At 40.4% G+C, this 20,796-nt stretch overlaps 1 protein-coding gene across 2 annotated transcripts in view; it reads right to left on the reverse strand.

Annotated features, from left to right (window-relative positions):
* Nucleotides 1–20,269, reverse strand: part of ADAMTSL1 (ADAMTS like 1) — a 1,120,403-nt gene extending 1,100,134 nt beyond the window's left edge. The window contains exon 1 of one of the 2 annotated variants that reach the window (XM_025279016.3): nt 19,875–20,269. In XM_025279016.3, the coding sequence (XP_025134801.1) occupies nt 19,875–19,961 (87 nt within the window). In that variant the 5' untranslated portion in view covers nt 19,962–20,269. The remainder of the gene's footprint in view (nt 1–19,874) is intronic. The other variant, XM_044939811.2, reaches the window with a different exon arrangement.
* Nucleotides 20,270–20,796: the final 527 nt, after the last annotated feature.

The following is a 20,796-nucleotide window of genomic DNA, read 5'->3' on the forward strand; positions in this document are numbered from 1 at the left end:
TCTTTTAAGGAGTTTGGACATAAAACAATGGGCAAACGGAGTGGAGAATGAAGGGACATGTAGAATCAAGAGAAATCTTTTATGATAGAAGAAATAAGAACATGTTTGTGGACTGAAGGGGGAAAGTCTAGTATAAAAGGAAGAGAGGAAGGGAGAAAGGAAGGCAGGAGATGCATAAAAGAGGGGAATTATCAGAGCAATATCTTCAAATAGGCAAATGGGGATGTGATGTTGGACCTCAAGTGGAAAGACTAGACTTTGCTAGGGGACCAGATGGATGATTTATCCATCATAAATGGACAGAAGTCAGAGTGTGTGAACTAGGTGAAGGTAAATAGGAAAAACTTGGAATTTTTCTTCTGATAGTTTCTATTATACTAAATTATATTATTTAAATAAATTAAATTATATCTATTATATTAAATAGGAATCTGTGAGTGGAAACAAGGAAGAAATTGTGGGAGGTCTGATCAGAGGAAAGAAATAAAATACTCATGTGAGGGAGTGAGAGAGTGAAGAGAAATACAGCAGGATTCCTGAGCAGTCCAAGGGGCCCAGTGAGGACGGTGATCTTGACTTGAAAGCAATCACATTCGCCTGCACAGGTGGGGTTAACTTGAGTTAAGGCTTAGCCAAGTGAGTGCACCAAAGAGACAGGAAGAAAGAAACTGAGGTTATCATGACTGGCCCAGGCATGGCTGGCTATTCCTTATTCAGCTGGCTGAGGAAGGCAGGTGAGTGAGGCATAAGGAAAACATGGTGGAAATTAGGTCTTGTAGGTCCCAGTAAACTTGAAAAATTATGGAGTTGGGGATTTGGGAGGAAATAAATTGTGAAAAATAGCAATGAATTTTAGAGAGTAAAATACTCAAAACTAAGATTATGTGGGAATTACAATATTGTAAACACAAGACTTTGATGCCCTCTGACCTATACAGGCTCAATAAACCTGCCCTGGACACCACACCTAGCTTGTCCTTCGTTTCAGTAGTGAGAGCAATAATTCCTTGTCTGCAGGCCCAAACAGAATGTAAAACTCGCTGTCAAAGGCATACACTGCCAAGACCAAAGCCAGTCCCACTGCCGAGAAAGCCATTTTCACTGAAAATAGTTTGGTATCCTAACAGCAAAAGAATAAAGAATAAGAAGATATTGAAACAGGGACTTCCCTGGGAGTCCAGTGGTTAAGACTTCGTCTTCCAATGCAGGGGGCGTGGGTTCGCTCCCTGGTGGGGGAGCTAAGATCCCACCTGCCTCATGGCCAAAAAAACCAAAACATAAAACATAAACAATATTATAACAAATTCAATGAAGACTTTAAAAATGGTCCACATAAAAAAATCCTTTAAACATGAGAGGATATTAAAACAGAAGTGACTTGAAGCAAACAACCCCCCAAAATGAAATAGAAGCAAATACCCTTGAAGTGCTTCTGGTGAAGAGCCAATGACTGGCCATGAGAATATGCAAAAACTGTACATAAGTAAGGTAGGCTTGATAATAGGTCCCAGAGGTAAGTTTCTGTCATGTCCAATGATTGGAGTAGGGGCCTTTGCAGATATGATTACATTAAGGATTTTGAGATGCGGAGATTATCCCAGATTATCCAACTACGCCTTACAAGCCACAGCAAGAGAGAGGCAGAGAGAGGTTTGACACACAGAGAAGGTGATAGGAAGACAGAAGCAGAGATCGGAATGATGCAGTGACAGCTAAGGAAGACCGAGGCATGGCTAGTAGACTCTGGTGGCTAGGAGAGGCAAGGAACTTAATTGATTCTCTCACAAAGTCTCTGGAGGGAGCATGACCTTGGTGATACCTTCATTTTGGATTTCTGGTCTCCATAACTGCGAGAAAATACATTTCTCTCATTTTAAGCCACATAGTTTATGATAATCTATTATAAGCAGTCAAAGGAAATGCATACAGTTGAACCTAAAGTCAAAGGAAATGCATACAATTGAATCTAAAGTGTGTCTACTAAGCATGGTACTAGGCAGGGCACTTTAGGAGGACCCAAGACATACAAGGTTTAATTCTTTTCCTTAAAAATTTTGACTATCTAGTTTAATTGCTCTGAAAGAAGTGATCGATCAAGTCCAGAAAATAAGTCAAGCCACTTCTAGATCTGTGTCCTTAAATGTGGGGAAGAGACCATACCATTTGACAAGAGGAGTTATCTTGTAGATAGAGGATTCCTGAATAAATTCCAAAGAGCTTTCCCTTTACTCGTTTTTGTTTATATATATATATATATATATATATATATAAAACATGGAGAATAAGCTGTTGTAATAACCTGATTCCTTAGATCACTGTATTCAAAATGAAAACATATTCTGGGATAGCCTGTACAAAAGGGAATATACTAATCCCCACCCAACACAGAGAAGACTAAGAAAATGAATGAAATAAATTTAGCAGAAGGGCTTCCTGTCATCTGTTTCAAAGTCTCAACTTCAGAAACCACCCACGAAACTAATGACTCTATAGGAGGAACCTTTATAACTCAGAGAGACCTCTCCATAGTCCCGTCAATCCAAACTGCATTCACCCCTCAGCAGCCTTCTATCTGAAACAAAAGCAACTAGACGCAGAATGTGTAAGAGGCTGAAACTAACTGGCAAGTTGCTCAATGTCAAATTCAATCATTTCCCATGTTCCTTGAAAAACAGCTCTATGTGTTCCACACCCTGGACCCGCGCTGGAGCAATTGATGGGGAGGTGGTGGCAGACCGGCCTGGAGGTGCCAGCCTTGGCTCTCAGCAGCTGCTGCTTTGGACTCATTACCAGTGGCAGCTAAACACACAATCGAGCACAGCTGCAGGGAAGGCAAGCTTGAGCTCACGGTTGGCTGACTGGCTCCTGAATTCTCACTCAGGAAGCATCCCTCTGACAGCCCTTTCCTACTTGGGGAAGACCTAGAACAAAAACCCAGCTGAAAACAGTACACTGCCAAACAGAGGGACATTTACAGCTCGTCATATGCAGATTCCAAGTGTAAGTTAAGGGCTTTCCTGGTGGCTCAGATGATAAAGAATCTGCCTGCAATGCAGGAGACCTGGGTTCAATCCCTGGATCTGGAAGATCTCCTGGAGAAAGAAATGGCAACACACTCCAGTAGTCTTGCCTGGAAAATCCCATGGACAGAGGAGCCTGGGCGGGTTACAGTCCATGGGGTCACAAAGAGTTGGACATGACTAAGCGACTCTCTCTCTCTCTCTTTCACACACACACACACACACACACACACACACACACACACTCTCTCAAGGACTGTTGCTGCTGCAGGAGTTCTACAGACCATTTCTACCCAGCTCCTACATTCTGTCTTGTTCCAATTAAGACCTTTTTTTTTTTTTTTTTTTGGTAATTAAGACCTTTTTTATCTCTTTGTAATATGGTTTTTTGTAATAGGAGTAAATGATGATTGCTGCTGCTGCTAAGTCGCTTCAGTCGTGTCCAACTCTGTGCGATCCCATAGACAGCAGCCCACTAGGCTCCTCTGTCCCTGGGATTCTCCAGGCAAGAACACTGGAGTGGGTTGCCATTTCCTTCTCCAATGCATGAAAGTGAAAAGTGAAAGGGAAGTCGCTCAGTCGTGTCCAACTCTTAGCGACCCCATGGACTGGAGCCTACAGGGCTCCTCCGTCCACAGGATTTTCCAGGCAAGAGTACTGGGGTGGGGTGCCATTGCCTTTCCCTAAATGATGATTACACCCCACCAACTTGTTGCAAATCAGCACCACTGTGCAGTCCTGCTGAGCTGCAAATCCTGGGATTTGGGGGTTCCCCATCCAGTGCTGGCTGTAACTTGAGCATAAACCTTTCTTTTTTTAGGTATAAAAACAAGTATTTATTTAGAATGAGAAAACATATTACAAATTAGCCAAAACTGAAAACTCATACTTAATCACAAAACCCGGGATAATAACATTAGTTATTATTAACTATCTGATATATATTAAACCTCCTTTCTAATGCTACCATGGCACCAAGAAGGATGCCAGCAGGACCTCAGCAACCTGCTTTGGGGGTTAAGTTCACAGCTGTCAGAACTTTCTGATAATGTCAGTCAAACCCTTTTCAGCTTCAGCAGAAGCAGAGAAAGCAGGACAATGCTGACCTGAAACTGCATCTTATGCAAAAGGAAAAACCAAAGCGCTGAAAGGGGCAGGAGGTGAAAACTGCTAACATTTGTTGAAAAGCATTAAACTGGCCAATCAACCTGTTTGAAATTTTAGGATTTAAAATGTACAACCTTTGTCTATTTGGAGGTTAGAGGTGGTCCGCAAATGCTGTGTTTTTTACCTCCCAACTTTTCTAAAAGGACCACTAGGTTACAGAGTTAGATGGATGGTGAAGGGGGAAAAAAAGGCAGAAGTCTCAAAAGCTGGCCAATAACAATGAAACAGAAGTTAACATAGCCACCCACCTAGCCCACTGAGCTCTGAATTCAGTCTCTTTCTGTGAAGGAGAAGAGTTGAGAGAGCAAACACAAACAGCATAAAAGAAACACCCGGACTCGTATTTCTGCTCCCACCCCCTGGCATAGGGAAGAATGGCAAACCCGGAGGATGGCCAGGTAAGTCCTGGCCCAGATAAAAGCACAGTATCATGACTTTGCAGATCAATTACAACTGCCTTGTGGTATTATGGACCAGACATGCAATAGGTCTTTTTTTTTTTTTTCCTTTTAACAAACAGACACTATTTGATTAGTAGCCCCATGGGATGGAGAACTAGTTTTTATTTGTAGGACATCAAAAGAATAGGACTTATCAGGTGATCTGGGAACTGAAAACAGGTCTTTGGTTAAAAAAATAAATAAAGGCTCCATTTTATTAATGACAGCGTTGCCAGCAGCCCAACCAGAACCCCACCTGGGCTTTCATTCAGCTGACAAGATGCCAGTCTGCACTCTTGTGAACACAGCTACACCAGAAGAGCCTAAGAAGATTAGTTCTTATTTAAATTGTTTTGTTCAGTTAGGTGTATATAGCCCCTCTCTAACCTGAGCCCATTTCCCCTGATTTCAGTCCACCTTCTCTCTTTTAATTTTGAAAATGATGAAGCAGACAAAACCCTCTCCTAAAATAAAGCTCACGTATTCCTATTTTTAGTGATTCCCATTCTCGGCATCTTGGATTTGGGAAGGGCCCCCAAGTTTCTGAAAGGGATTTATAAATCCACGTATACCACATATCACGTACACCACACTTTACACATATGTATGACTTTCCAAGGATATGATGGAGGAGACCAGTTTACCACCTGAGTTCAGAGCTGTCTTCCCAGCCTCCCTGCTTAGGACATGCAGCCATGTGGCTGGGTTCATGTTGGGGATAAAAGGCATTGCAACCCTACTGGAGATCTGAGTCTGGTCAGGAATGCAAAAAATGGATGTGGGCAGGAGTGATGCATTCCACTCCCAAGATTACCCCAAGAAAACCTCCCATGCAATTCTCAACATTCTCCTCCACCCATCCCATCCAGACACAGACACCAAGGTGACCTTGGGAGCCATGCATTATGGACAGCAAGTCCCCACCATATGAGTCCCTGAATGGCTGCTTGGAACAGAACCCTCTGCCTCCACTTCAGCCCTGCCAGTTGGACTCATATATGAATAAGAAATAAACTATTTTATCAAAACACTGGTATTTCAGGATTTCATTGTTATAGGAACAACAGTTTCCTTACCTAATATATGTTACAGCAGCTAGCATTTTCTATACCTCCTATATGTATACATATATAAAGCTGTTATGATGAGCAATGTATAATTCATTTTAATATTTTTTTTAATTTTGATCAGAACACAATATAAATGCATACATACATTTAAAAAAGCAATACCAGGTTCAGCGCAGTTTTGTTTCATTGTGTATTTTCACAAAACACTTCATCAACCCTTTTTTCAACAATTCTACACACTGAGCTAAATGTGATATATACAGAGAAAAGCCAGTCAGTCTCTGACCTCAAGTTTACAATATATTGGGATGGCAGACATATAATAAAAATACAAATAAATGTATCTTTACAGCACTGTGAGAGAACAACAGCAAAGATCTAATATAGACTGGAGCAAGTGCTTTGGAGGACAGGTTCTTCAGAGCAGTGATATCTAAGGTGGAGAACAGATGTGTGAGCAGAAACTAATTAATTAAAAATAAAGAAATAGCCCTTCAGCAAAGAGAACAACTTGTGCAAAGGACTCTAAAGTAGGAACAAGTTTGATGCCCTTGAAGAATGGAAAGGAAGCCTGTGGGGCTAGACAGGAGTGAACCAGGGGAGGTGGGGCAGGAAGGGGGAAGGGAGAAAGAAGGGGAGTTCCATAGGAGATGGATCATGCCAGGCTTGAAGACAAGTAAGAATCAGCAGTCTTAGTCTAAAGCATACACTCTCAACCAAAGGTGATAATGCCCCCTGAGGGGATAAAAATTGGTTCCTGAGAGTGGGAGAGGAAAGGACTTATATAATAAAATGGACTGAGGTTCTTCAAAGAGCCGCAGCACATGTAAACAGATCTGTTTACCATGACCTTTAGAGGAAAAATAACATGCTAGGCATATATTGTCACCTGTCTGAGAAAAACGTTAAGATCTGCAGGTTACATCCAAGACAAAACACCAGAATCCATTGGCTCTGTCGATTCAGTTGAACTTGCAAGAGGAGAGTGGAGTATTGCTCAGCTTTTGTTGTAACCAATGGCAGAAGATCCCCAAAGTAAGCCCATTAGTTCAACATTCAAACAACTGTTTCCTGTCCCTTGCGAATGGTAAACTGAAGTCTGAAGAGGAAGAGGTGGCTTCTCTTTTGTACAGGAAAAGCAGCACACGTAAAGCAAGATGAAATACCAGTGTTCACAGCAACATTATCCACAGCGGCCAAAAGGCAGAAGAAACCAAGTGTTCGTCGACAGTTGTACAGAAAGACAAAATATGCTAAATACACAAAATGGAGTATTATCCAGCCTTAAAAATCAAAGCAAGTCAGCCACAGGGTACAACATGGATGAAACTTGTGGACATTATGCTAAGAGAAATAAATCACAGAAAGGTAAATACCATATAATCCCACTTATATGAGGTAACTAGAATGGTTAAATTCATAGAGACAGAAAATAGAATGGTATTGCTGGGATGGTGGGAGGATGAGAAGTCATTATTTAACAGGTACAGAGTTTCAGTTTTGCAAGATGAAAGAGCTCTGTACAGTGGTTACATAACGATGTAAATGTACTTAATACAACTATACTTCACATTTAACCATTAAGATGGTAAATTTTGTCATATTTAACAATTATAATTTTTTAATTTGAGAAGTCAAAGTTAATTCTAAGTGGTTTTACAGTAATGTCAAAGACCCTTTGTTCACATATATACACACAAGCAGAAAACTTAAAAGATCTAGGTGACATCGTGGAAGTCTGAAAGTTTAGCCAAACTAATGAGGTTGAAGCAAAAGCAAGACAAAGAATATTCTGGATTCATGATAACGTTAGGTTATATTTTCAACTCTGTTGAATCTGATTTGGCCAGTAAAACTTGAGCAGACACAATCGTCTGTCACTGAGTGGAAGCATTTAATTGTCAGCAAGGCAGAGCAGAACTCGCCCTTCCCTGCCCTGCCAGCTATGGAAGCACAAGACGGAGCTGCAGTCAGCATGGATTCCTCAGCGCACACGATGGGCCATGCCCTCCTGACAACCCGCATGAGACACATGGCTTAGATGTGTTAAGCCACTATGATTTGGGGCTTGTTTGTTACCACAGCCTCATCTAACCCATCCTGACTAATGTAGAGTTAAAAAAATAAAAAAGGAATACGGGAATTTGAATTTCAGTTTAATCAATAGATACTCTTTAATGGTAAAAATCTTTTATTTCACTGCAACTGATTTCTGAAAGAAACTTCACAATGATCATTCTTCATTAAGTGTACCAGGCATAAGCAGGAAAGGAAAATCTTTCCTCCATGTGTAGAACGACATCACAGACTGTGCATGACTCAGCGGCAAGCACGTGCCTGTTTTGTTTGGCCGGATTGTGATAGAGATGCGGGGGACATCCTGAAGAATAGGCCCATGACACAGTTCCTTCCTCCCCTCCAAGAGCGGAGCAATGGTTGCTACATCACACTTGGGTAGAGAAGGTGTTCAGCGGCAAGTCCTCTCCCTTTCAACAAGTGTCAAGTTCCTGAATGCTTTGGACAGTTTTCTAAATAAGTATCTGTTAATCTTCCAGGGGCATGTGACTCGAGGAGAAAATACACAGGAGCCAGTTTCCAGCAGGTTATGTGTGTGTGGAGGGGGCGGGGGGGAATGTGTGGAAGGGCGGAGGCTTTTCCCTTCCCTTCATCCCCCAATCATTCTTCGGCCGCAGGCTAAGTGACTGGGAGCTGAGGCTATTCCCAAACATCTGAAAACCATTTATAAAAAAAACGGAGGTTACGACAAATAAAGACACTTTAAGCTGGTGGTTCATATCTTTAGTTCATGATGTAACTAGACACTAAAGTAATAGTGTATGCTCTGGTGGGAAAAAAAATCACTGAACTGAGTTCTGAAATGCACGGTCCACTCCCATCTCTCTCACTAACAGACTGGGACGTGTCGCTCAACTTCCTCAGACCTTACTCCTCTCCTCCATAAATAAGATAGACCAGATCAGTGTTTCCTGAAATGTGGTCTTTGGTCAAACTGTATCTGGGAATCCTCTATGGCAAGGGTCCCCAACCTCTGGGACTAAAGCCTGATGATCTGAGGTGGAGTTGATGTAATAATAATAGAAATAAAGTGCACAACAGATGTAATGTGCTTCAATCATCTTGAAACTATCCCACCCCTCCCCCACCCCAGCCCCTGAAAACACTGTCTCCCACAAAACTGGTTCCTGATGGCTAAAAGGTTGGGGACTGCTGCTCTATGGGTACATGGTGAGGGGAAAGGGCTATCTGTACCAAAGACACATTCCTTAGATGCATCTTTTTCTATGGAATCCAAATCTCCAAGAGTAAGACCCAGGAATTGGTTTTTCAAAATTTCTCAGTTTCTAATCCCAAGTGTGTGTTCAGTAGCTTCAGTGACTCTTTGCAACCCTACGGACTGTAGCCCGCCAGGTTCCTCTGTCCATAGGATTCTCTAGGTAAAGATACTGGAGTGGGTTGTTATGCCCTCCTCCAGGGGATCTTCCCAGCCCAGGGATCAAACTTGTGTCTCTTGCAGCTCCTGCATTGTAGGCAGACTCTTTACACACACACACACGTGTGTGTGTATATAAATGAAGAAATTTGCTATATACCTGGAACTAACACAACATTGTGAAGCAATTATACTTCAAATTTTTTGTAAAGTTTCTCAGCTTCTAGTTGCACAGCTTTAATCTTTGGGTGATCTTTGGAACTGTGCAGAAGACCAAACTGACTTATGCACAATGAAGTTTCTAAACCAAGAGACTAAAGAATCTCTAAGGCCCCTTCTGGTTTTCTAATTCTATAGACATGAGTAGAAATGAAAAGAAATATGTAGCTCCTGCACCACCCACTTATCCCCTCCCCACCAAAAAAAATTAAAAGAAAGAAAAAAAATGCTTAATTCTCTACATAGAGATCATCCTGGTACAAAATAAAATATTAAAACTGATATGGTATTACATACTAACCATTCAAAACTACTTCCCCATTCATTTTGCCTCGTCTCCCTTCCTCACCACAAAAAGGCCTGAGCCTCAATCGCACCTTAGAGAATAAATTTTAATACCACATATGATATTTTAAGGCCAGATCTTTACATCATGTTAACTCCATGTTCTCTCATAAAACTGTTTCCAAACATGAACATCAAAATTTGTAAAACAATAAAATATTTCTGTGCTGTATCTGAGCAAATAGGTTAGACTATTTATTTAAGCGAAGAATGTGAAATACTGTTATTAAAAGGCTGAAAACTAAAATATAAAAACGAGGATGGAGAGTAATACCTATTACTGTGTGCGGCAACTAAGAAGCAGTCAGTCAGCATGGGTTCTCTTCCCTGGAAAAAGTCTGACTCTCTAGTTGCAGAGATGGTCAGTAAACCCAGAAGTAGAAGCTCGGTCTTAGGAACTCAAACCTAGTGTCTTTTTTCTAATACTGACCAAAGTTTTACTTACACTGGGAAACAAAACATATGAGTCACTGAAAAGTGAGCATAATAACCAGAACGATCTTTAATGGGATTTGGAAATGGATCAAGACAGGAAAATAGAAATAATGAAAGAGAATAAATAGTGCTAACTTCCAGTTAAACATGGCAGGTTGAACACTATTTTTTTCCCCCATTCTCTCCCAAATGTCTGCTAAAATAACAGTAAATAAATAAAAATGACAAGAGAACTGGAAAGGACACAACAGCAGACAAAAGATGCCAATAAATTTTTGTAATATGGAAAGCTGGTGGAGGAATTGTAACTGACTTAACAGAACTGTGCCTGCAACAGGATATAATGATGGGAAGCAAGACCATTTGGCCTGTAAAAGCTCAGAAAGGCTTCAGACATGGAGGTGCCTGATGCTGCCAAAGATGGGACTGAAGTTTTGGCTACAACTAGAAAGAGTGTGTTTAATGTTATCAAACAAAGACTGCTGAATAGTAAAACTGAGAAAATCTTTCAGAAAGTATAATAAAAAGATAAAAATAAAGACAGTAGATTTTAAGAAATATATGGTCAATCCAAGAAGCTTAAATATTAACTGAAAGGAATTTCCAAAAAAAAAAAAAAAAAGGCAAACACATACAAGGCTGGCAGGAAAATTATCAAAGACATATGAAAATAAATGTTTCCCAGTCTGAAGGATGTAGATCTACTGAAGGTCCATGAAGACCCTAGCACACTGAATTCAAATAATTTTACACCAAGGCACAGCATCTTGAAACTGTGGTTCAGAGGTTGGCATATAATGACCTGTGGTCCAAATCTGGCACACCATCCATTTTTGTAAATAGTTTATTGCAATTATTTACTTGGAACAACCAGGTTCACTCATTTCTGTATTGTCTATCACTGCTTCCTGATGGGGCTTCCCAGGAGGCGCTAGTGGTAAGGAATCTGCCCCTCAGTGCAGGAGACTTAAGAGACCCAGGTTTAATCCCTGGGTTAGAAAGATCCCCTGAAGGAGGGTATGGCCACCTACTCCAGTATTCTTGCCTGGAGAATCCCATGGACAGAGGAGCCTGGCAGACTACAGTCCACAGGATTACAAAGAGTCAGACACAGCTTAATCAACTTAGCACCTGCTTTCCTGCTATAATGGGCAGAGTGTAGTGGTTGTGGCAGAGATAATATAGTATACACAGCCTAAAATATTTTCCCAAGGGAAATGAAACTTATGTTTGCACAAAATCTTGCACATGGATGTTTATGGTAGTGATATTCATAAGAGCCCAAAGGTGGAACAATCCAAATGTCCCTCTGGAGACAAATGGATAAACTAATTATTAAATATCCATACAGTGAAATATTATTCAGTTATGAAAGGAATGAAATACTGATACATGCTATAACTTGGAAGAACCTGGAAAACATGCTAAGTGAAAGAAGCCAGTCCTCCAAATTCACATAGTACATGACTCCATTACATAACTGCATTCACACAAAAATCCAGAGTAGGGAAATCTACAGAGAAAGAAAATATATTATGGTTGTTTGGAATTGGTGAATGGTGGAGAGTACAGGTAAGCTAAAGATACAAAGTTTATTGGGGTTTTTTTAGGTGACCAAAATTTCTAAAATTGATGTGATGATACGCATATCTGTGAACATAATAAAAATTATTGAATTAAACACTATAAGGGGTGAATTGCATGATATATGTATTATATCTCAAAGCTATTTTAAGGAAAATATATAAGAAAAATAGAATAATAATATACTATTTGGCACACTGTAGTTATTACAAAATAGTAATACTGACCACTGGGTCTTTAAAATGTGATAAAATAGTAAAAAAAAAAAAATAATAAAAGGAGAATGAGAAAGAGAATTAGGAAATCACACCATAATGAAAATTTAATAGAATATAATAAATCACATTAAGGAATGCTGCAATAACAACAAAGGCACTATATTAAAAACACAAAGAATTAAAATGGTTATCTAACATTAATACAACCAAACACAAAGTTGATTTCAGGACACAGACTATTACTAGGGATAGATAAGGTCATTTTTAATAATGACAGAAGAGTCAAATTTGCCAAAAAGACAATTCTAAATGCTTATATAACAGAGATTCAGGATGAATAAAGCAAAAACTGATAGAACTACAAGGAGATATAAACAGACAAATCCACAATGGTAGATGGAGACTGTGATATATCTCACTCATAATTGATACTATAGCAGTAAAGATGCAGAATATTTTAATAAAACTTTCAACCAACTTGACCTAAATGACATTTATAGAGTATTCCACCCAACAATAACTAGACCAATCTGGAAAATTTAGAAGAAACATATTTGTAGGAAGTTTAATTTTTTTTCAAATACACATAGAACATTTACCAAGACAGACTATATTCTGGGCCATAAAACAAATGTCAATTAACTTAAAATGATTCAAGTTATATAAAGTGTGTTCTCTGAATACACTGGAATTAAATTAAAAGTAAATAATTGAAGTATATCTAGAAAATCTTCAAATATTTAGAAACTAAACAATTCATTTCAAAATACCCATGGGTCAAAGAGGAAATCAAAGGGAAATAAAGTATTTTGAAGGGAAGAAAAATGAAAACACATTTATGATATGCCACTAAAACAGCACTGAAAAAAAAATTTTATTACTGGAAATCTCTGTTGGAAAACAAAAAAAAGGTCTTATATTAATGACCTCAGCATTACCTTGATACCATAAGAAACTAGAAAAATAAGAACTTATGAAATGCAAAATAGCAGAAGACAGAAAATGTGTAATTTTTAGTGTAAAAATCTTACATATTTCTGTTTTCTATTAAGAAAACAGAACAATGAAGGAAATCTATGAAATCAAAGCTGGTTCTTCAAGACCTGTAAAATTTTTTAAGCCACTAAGCAGATTGATACTTGAGTATTCTTGCCTGAGAAATCCCATGGGCAGAAGAGCCTGGTGGGCTATAGTTCATGGAGTCGAAAAGAGTCAGACACAACTTATTAACTAAACCACCACCACTTCCAAGCAGACTGATAAAGAATAAATATATAACCAGTATCAGGAATGAAAGAGGTGACACACTCCACGTGCTAATATTAAAAACATAATAAAGGAGCATCATGAACTACTTTATGCCAATAAACTCAACAACTGAAATGAAATAGACAAATTCATGAAAGATACAAACTACAAAACCTAACTCAAGATGGAATATTAATAGATAACATGAATGGCCCTATACCTACTTAAGAATTTAAATTTTAAGTTAAAAACCTTCACACTAACCCAATTCCAAGTCCATATAGTTTCTCTGGTGAATTCTACAGAACAATTAAGGAAGAAACCACACACAATTTCTTCCAGAACATAAAACGAAAAGAGTATTTCAACCCTGATATTAAAAACAGACAGTAATATTGCAAGAAAATAAAACTACTGAACAATATTCTACATGGACATAAACACAAAAGTTATAATCAAAATTTGGTAAATCAAACCCAACCATATAGAAAAAGGGTAATATATTTTTACCACATCAAGCTGATCCCAGGAGTGCAAAATGGGTTTAACATTCAAAAATCAATCGAAATAATTCACTATATTAATAAACTAAAAAGGAAAAGTCATATAAAATATATGCAGAAAAAGCACTTGACAGAAATCCAACATTCACCTCCGATTTAAAAAAAAAAAAAACCTGAGTAAACAAAGAACAAGATGAATTCTGATAAAAGAAATTTTCTAAAAAATCCACATGTAACATCATACTTTATGGTGAAATATTGAATTATTGTTCTTTAGGATTGGGAGTAAGCAAGGATATCTGTTCATACCACTTCTATTCAATTGTGAACTGGAGGTGCTAGCCAATGTTATTAAACAGGAAAACAAAATGAAAGACATTCAAACTGGGAGAAAATAACTGTTTTTATTTCCATATGACATGATCATATGTGTAGAAAATCTAATTGAATATACCAAAAAACTGCTACAACCACTATGTGAAGTTGAAGAAGATAAAAAACAATATGCAAAAATCAATTGTTTTTATAAATTAACAAGGAAAAATCAGAAACAAAAAAATTTTTTAAAGTGCCATTTAAAAGAGCATCAAAAATATGAAATATTTAGAATAAATCTGACAGAAATATGTCAGATTTTTCACACTAAAAATGACCACATATTACTTAGAGAAATAGAGGCCTAAATAGATAGAGGTTTATCGTGCTCAAGAATCATGAAACGCAACATTGTTAACAGACTATGTCATTCGAAATACATCTATAGATTAAAACACTCCCAATCAAATCCTTGAATGCATTAAAAAAAAAAAAGTTGGTAAACTCACTCTAAAATTTATATAGGGTAGCCAAATCAACATCCTTGAAAATGCAGAACAAAGTCAGAGAAATCACACTTCCTCAGTTCAAAATTTATTGTGAAGCTACAGTACTCAAGACCATGGGCTACTAGCATAGCAACAGAAATACAGTTCACCAGAAGAGAATAAAGAATCTAAAAAATAGTCCCATGTATACAGACAACTGATTTTTAACAAAGGTGCAAAGGCAATTCAACAGAGAAAGGACAGTCTAGTTAAAAAATCTTGCTTTAAAACAACTGAAAATCCATGGGTAAAAAAAAGGAACTTTGACCCATATCTTGCACCACATACAAAATTAATTCAAAACTGCACATAAACTAAATGTGAGACATAAAAAAATTTAAGGAAAAAATCTGTGTGATCTTATGATCTTATTTCTTAAGAGCAAAACCACAATTTACAAATAAACAATAAATTTAACTTCATCAAAATTAAAAACTTCTGCCCATCAATATACCATATCAAGAAAATGAAAAGACAAGCCACAACCTGGGAGAAAACATTTGCAAATGATACATCTGATAAAGGAGTTACAGCCAGAATACATAAAGAATTCTCAATAACAGGAGGAAAAAACCCAATGAGAAATAGACAAAATATCTGAGTATACATTTTGCCAAAAACGTTACATACATTTTAAATAAGTCCATGAAAAAAATGCTCTAGGTCATCAATCATTAGGGAACTGCTCATCAGAATCCAGAAGAAGCTACTAGTATACCGATTCGCATGGCTAAAGTCAAAGCCTGACCTCAGCAGGTGCTGGCAAGGATGCAGAGGAATGGCATATTGCAACCTTCTGAAAAGCTGGCAATCTCTGAAAAAGTTTAAACATATGCCTACCAATGATTCAGTCATCCCACTTTTGAAACAAAACTACATCTCCATGCAAAGACATATAAACATATCTTTATAGCAACTTTCTTTGTAAAGCCAAAAACTGGAAACACACAGTCCATCAATAGGTGAATGCTGATGGACAACAAAGTATAATATTTCCACATAATGTAACACTACTTAGAAAGAAACAAATTATTGGGAACATGCTACAGCATGAATCATCTCAAAAAAAAAAAAAAAAAAAAAACTATACAGAGTGATAGAAAAAAAAGACCAGATCATAAAAAAGGAGGGGGGAGTGGTAATCTACTCTGATTTCATTTACATAAAATTCCAGAAAATGCAAACTACAGTGACAGAAAGTAGATCACCATTTGCATGGTGATTTAGGGTGTGAGGAAGGGCAGCAGGAAGGGATTACCATTTAGAAAGATGGTAAGGATGACCCTACATGCGAGACAGCAAAAGAGACACAGATGTATAGAACAGTCTTTTGGACTCCGTGGGAGAAGGCAAGGGTGGGATGATTTGAGAGAATAGCATTGAAACATGTATGTTATCATATGTGAAACAGATCGCCAGTCCAGGTTCAATGCATGAGACAGGGTGCTCAGGGCTGGTGCACTGGGATGACCCCGAGGGATGGGATGGGATGTACACCCATGGCTGATTCATGTCAATGTATGGCAAAAACCACTATAATATTGTAAAATAATTAGCCTCCAATAAAAATAAAAATAAAATTTAAAAAAGGGTAATGAGAAAACTCTGAGGTGATGGTGTCACAGGGGTGTGTGTGTGTGTATATATATGTCAAAACTTATTAAACTGTATAGTTTAAATATGTGCAACCTACTGTATGTCAAATATAACTCAAAATACTATAAAACAAATAAAAAAGAAAAAAATGTTGCCTTTAGGACATGGGATCTGACGTTAAGAGAAAGGTTAGGGAAAACACAGGGTAAGAAATTGCTATATTTCTTTATAAGCCCTCAGTAATATTTTTTAACCATGAAAATTATTATCACAGTAGAAATAAAAAATAAAACAAGAGCAAGAACATATGAGAGAACAATAAAAGAGACAAGAAAATGTTTCCTTCGAGGTCTTTAGTGGAAAGTCAGGTGCCAGCAAACACACAAATTCTTCCCAACCATCCTGTTTTTAACCTCATTACCAAATTCCTAACAAGGGTAGGATTTAGAATACCATAGTAAGTCAAAATATTCAATGTTAGTATTTGAATAAGCTATCATTGGCATGCCACCATAAGAACATGAATTGCCACTAAGTGACATTTTCAAGCAATAGTAATGGATTTGTGCTGATCTAGCCACAATCCTCTCCAACAACCTTGTTTATTTTTACAGTGGATTGCTACAGATGACTTGTAGAAATCATTAAGTAGTTGGTAACCTCTAGTGGTTAAAACAGTTAATTATGTACTTCCTTACCTGGGAGCAATTTGGGCAATGGGATGAATTTGAGTTCAGCTGATGAAGTGAAATTGATATCAGTAAAATAATCAGTTTCTTAAGAACCCAAAGAGTGAGCTACCTTCCAGTTGCACAGGGAAAGAACTGCAAGTTAGGAGGGTAATTCAATCAGGACCAAAGAGGAATAACCCCTGAAAGCAGAAATTCAGTGAGATTTCTGAATAATTTTTATTTGCATTAAAATTGTTCTTTGGACTTTGATAATATAACTTAGGTGTAATTCAGTGTAGGGAGCCAGAACCTCTTAAACAAAGAGCCTCCTTTAACTATGGGTGCAATATATGCAAGAGTTTTGATAAGTCTGATAGTCATGCCTTCATGTACTGAGTGCTCTGAAGAAAAAAACATTTAAAGAATGTATAATATAAATTCCAAACAGTGTTCCAATCCTTTGGCACTGGCTATTGGTTTGATTTCTTCTTGATTTGATACTAAGTATCCTTAAGTTTCCAGGCTGTTAAATTCACTGATAAGGTATAAAATTCATGTAGTTAAAAAAAAAAAGTGTTAAATTGTTTTGCAAGATCAGCTGCTTCTGACCAACACCTAAGTATTAATATATCTAAAGTGTACTGCATTCAGCAAGAATACAGAACCTATCTATCACTTTAAACCCTCTGCTATCCCTTCCCTGACAAGTTTAGTCAGGCTTCTCACATGTGGATAGCAGCCCTGCCAAGTGGAACAAGAAAAAGTCATTTGAAATTAAACAATAAACCACGTCCAACACACACATACACACGGCCCAAATCTGCTTTCATCATCTTCACCCAGAAGAGAGTTGGTTGAGAAGAAAAGCAAGGAGGAGCAGGTGTGTAACACTGGGAAAATCAGTTTGTCCTAAATGTCAAGAGGGCACCAAACAACTTGAAATAGGTCTAAACAAGTCCAGTGTTTAAAATGCATGTATATATGTGTGTGTGAATATATATATATATATATATAAATAGGCAGTCTGTTGAAGTATATTTTTAAAAACCACCACCAACAAATACACAAGTCTAAGAAACTACTTCATGCACCTTTGCATATTCTTTAACATCTTTGCTGGTTTCAAATATTACCAGATAGTTTACCAAAATATCAAGGATAAGGCAGGATTTCTACCCTTATGATTATTTTAAAGTAAGACACAAGGTGTTCAGTCTTGAGTTGGGTTAGATGCCAACCTGCCTGGTGTTGCTAGAGCTAGCAGTTCCTTCTAGAACACAGGCCAACACCCTCATTTTACAGATAAAGAAACAGAAGGTTAAGGGCCTTGACTAAAATGACACAGCTAGTTAGGGACAGAGCCAGGACTGGAAGCTGCATGTTAACCCTCTCTCCCCTAGCATGCCTATTAGGCCCTCTTTACAGTTCTCCCTTGAGTTTCTTTTTGGGCTGATGACTCTGTTAGAACAGGTCACTGAAAGGCAGGTCATTTTGACACTATGGTTTTCAACCCAGCTGCATAGTGTAATCACCTGGGAGCTTTATAAGCCCCAATGTTCCACCTTATCATCATATACCCCTCAAGGATGCTGATGCAATTCAGCTGGGGTGGGAGACTGGCCCCAGGCGTATCTAGAGCTCTCATAGGCAATCCTAACATGCAACCACCTCTGAGAAGGCCTGCCCGTGGAGCAAGGCATTTGAGGACTAAAACTGGCTCATAATTAAGACAAGGTTTTGCAAGGGTTTTTCTGGGCTCCAATCTAAGCAGGTGTTCCCTGTTGAAAATCTCTATTACTTCTTAGCCTAGTCTCTGCCTGTCAGGTTCCATTGGGCTCTGGGCCCTTCTTAGCCCTCATTCTTGGTCCTTGCTCATCCTCTAAAAGTTCACCAATGCAATCAAAATGATCATTAAAATAGAAATCTGAAAACAAGTTTCAGAAACTGTTAACTAAAAGCAAAGGAAGGAAATCCCCCGATTTGGACAAGTCTCCATAAGCAAAACAGAGGAAAGGGAGGCTATCTGGCGATAATTCCGGCCAAGAGTACTTGGGCATTTTCCCAGAATTACCCAAGTAATCCTGTGAAAAGCAAATCTGTGTAGGCTAAATTATGTACAAACTGCCTAAATCATGAGTTTTAATCAAAAGTTACCTGACTCTCGAAATCGTGAAAGCCAAAGACACCACACGCATCACGGGGTATGAATGACCCCAGCCCCCTTCCCCAAAGCAGCTCTCTCCAGGGTCTTTGCTGTAATAAACCAGAGCCAAGCCAACTGTGAATTAGACACCCTTCCAGGGCTCTTCTGCTCTGCCTCGGGGCCAGAGCCCACACAGTCAAGAGAACTCAGTTTCTACAACCCATCTGGCTTGGGAGAAAACTCTAGGAGTATGTGAAGGGGGCGTGGTGAGGGCGAGTCCCCCTACACCAGCCACCACGACCACTTATTCTCCACTGCAGAGCATCATGGAGCCCACCTGGTCCGCCATCTGCACACCTTACAACCGCCCCCGACTCTACCGGACGCGGGTGGCCCTAAGGTGACAATGTCAGAAGTTTACTGGGCCCGAGGAAGGACAGAAATGAGGAGTGTCCCAGCGTCCGAGCTTTCCCAGAGCCGCCTCAGCCTCCGCCAGGAAAGAGAGAAGGGATTCCTTGAAGGACTGACTGTCGAGAATGGATGGTGGGGTCGCGGGCTCCCTGGGACAGGGCCGCACCCAGACTCAGGCGCCACCTCTTCGCCTCGACTCTGCCCAGCTGGAGGCAGGACCAGGGCGTGGCGGGAAGCCGGGACGCGGCCCCAGGAGGCTGGGCAGAGACTCAGCTCAGGGGCTGATGCCGCCAGCTCCGGGATTGCGGCGAGGGGCCGCTTTAGCCCCAATCCCGCGCCACCTGTCCCAGCTCGGGTGGCAGCGCAACCCTAGGACAATCCCTGGCCAGAGAGAGCGCGGCCCAAGCTATTTAGCACTTCCCGCAGTAGCACAGCCTAAGAGAAAGTTATCAGGAGGGGGAGGGGACACAAGACGCGCAAGCTGCCCTACCTGTCCGGCGACGCAGAGCAGGCACCAGGTGCCTCCGAGGATGCGGGCCAGGAGCCCCGAGCGCTGGGGCGCAGCCAGCCGGGCCATGGTCCCCCAGCGTGGAGGGAGGGGAGTCCTAGACGAGACCCCACCCTGCAAGCGGTAGCCGCGTCCCGCGTGGGCTCCGGGGCTCCGCGTCGGCGGGCTGACGCGGGATGTGAGCCTGCGGGGCAGAGCTGAGCTGGGGCGGCCGCGCGTGCTCCGAGCCTCCCTGCGGCCGTGGAGCCAGCGGCTTTGAATGGGAGCGCGTGCGCTGGGGGTGGGGGCGTTATTTGTGAATGTGCTGCTTGTCTTGGCTCCGGATGGTTCGCGCTCCCCCTTCACCCCCCCACCCCCAGCACCCCCTCCGGCTCCTGCTCCTCCCCTCCTGTGTCAGCCCAACGAAGGCGGGGAGCGCAGACACCCAGCCGCCCCGGCAGCGACCACTGTGAGCGTTTCGGGAAACCCGAGCGGAGCGAGGCGCTGGTTCTATTTATTTATTCTTTTTAAAGGCGGGGGGAGTCTTGCGTGGCACACCTTGCTCATGTTGGGAGTGCCTCCCTGCCTGTCCTGGGAGCGTGCGGGATGAGAAGCGAAGGCTTTCCGCGGATGCTGGCGCTTTCCCGGGAACGAGAACGGAGAGCCAGTACGCCTTCCCTGGAGCTCGGAGCGCTTCAACCGCCCTGGGAACCACGCAAGACCTTCAGGGAGTGGGGAAGAGTTTGTGTGTGGGGTGGCTGGGGTGAGTTCCTTAATCTCAAGACCCCACACAATGGTTTGGGGAACCAAACTCTGTGCGCGCAAAGAGATTCTCCCGTGGAGTTAGTTTGGCATCCTGGGTCTGGGATCCCTGACACCTAGGTAGGGACACAGAGACCCAGGGGCCGGCATTACACATAGGGAG

Source organism: Bubalus bubalis, chromosome 3 (genome assembly GCF_019923935.1).
Source record: "Bubalus bubalis isolate 160015118507 breed Murrah chromosome 3, NDDB_SH_1, whole genome shotgun sequence".
NCBI lineage: Eukaryota > Metazoa > Chordata > Mammalia > Artiodactyla > Bovidae > Bubalus > Bubalus bubalis.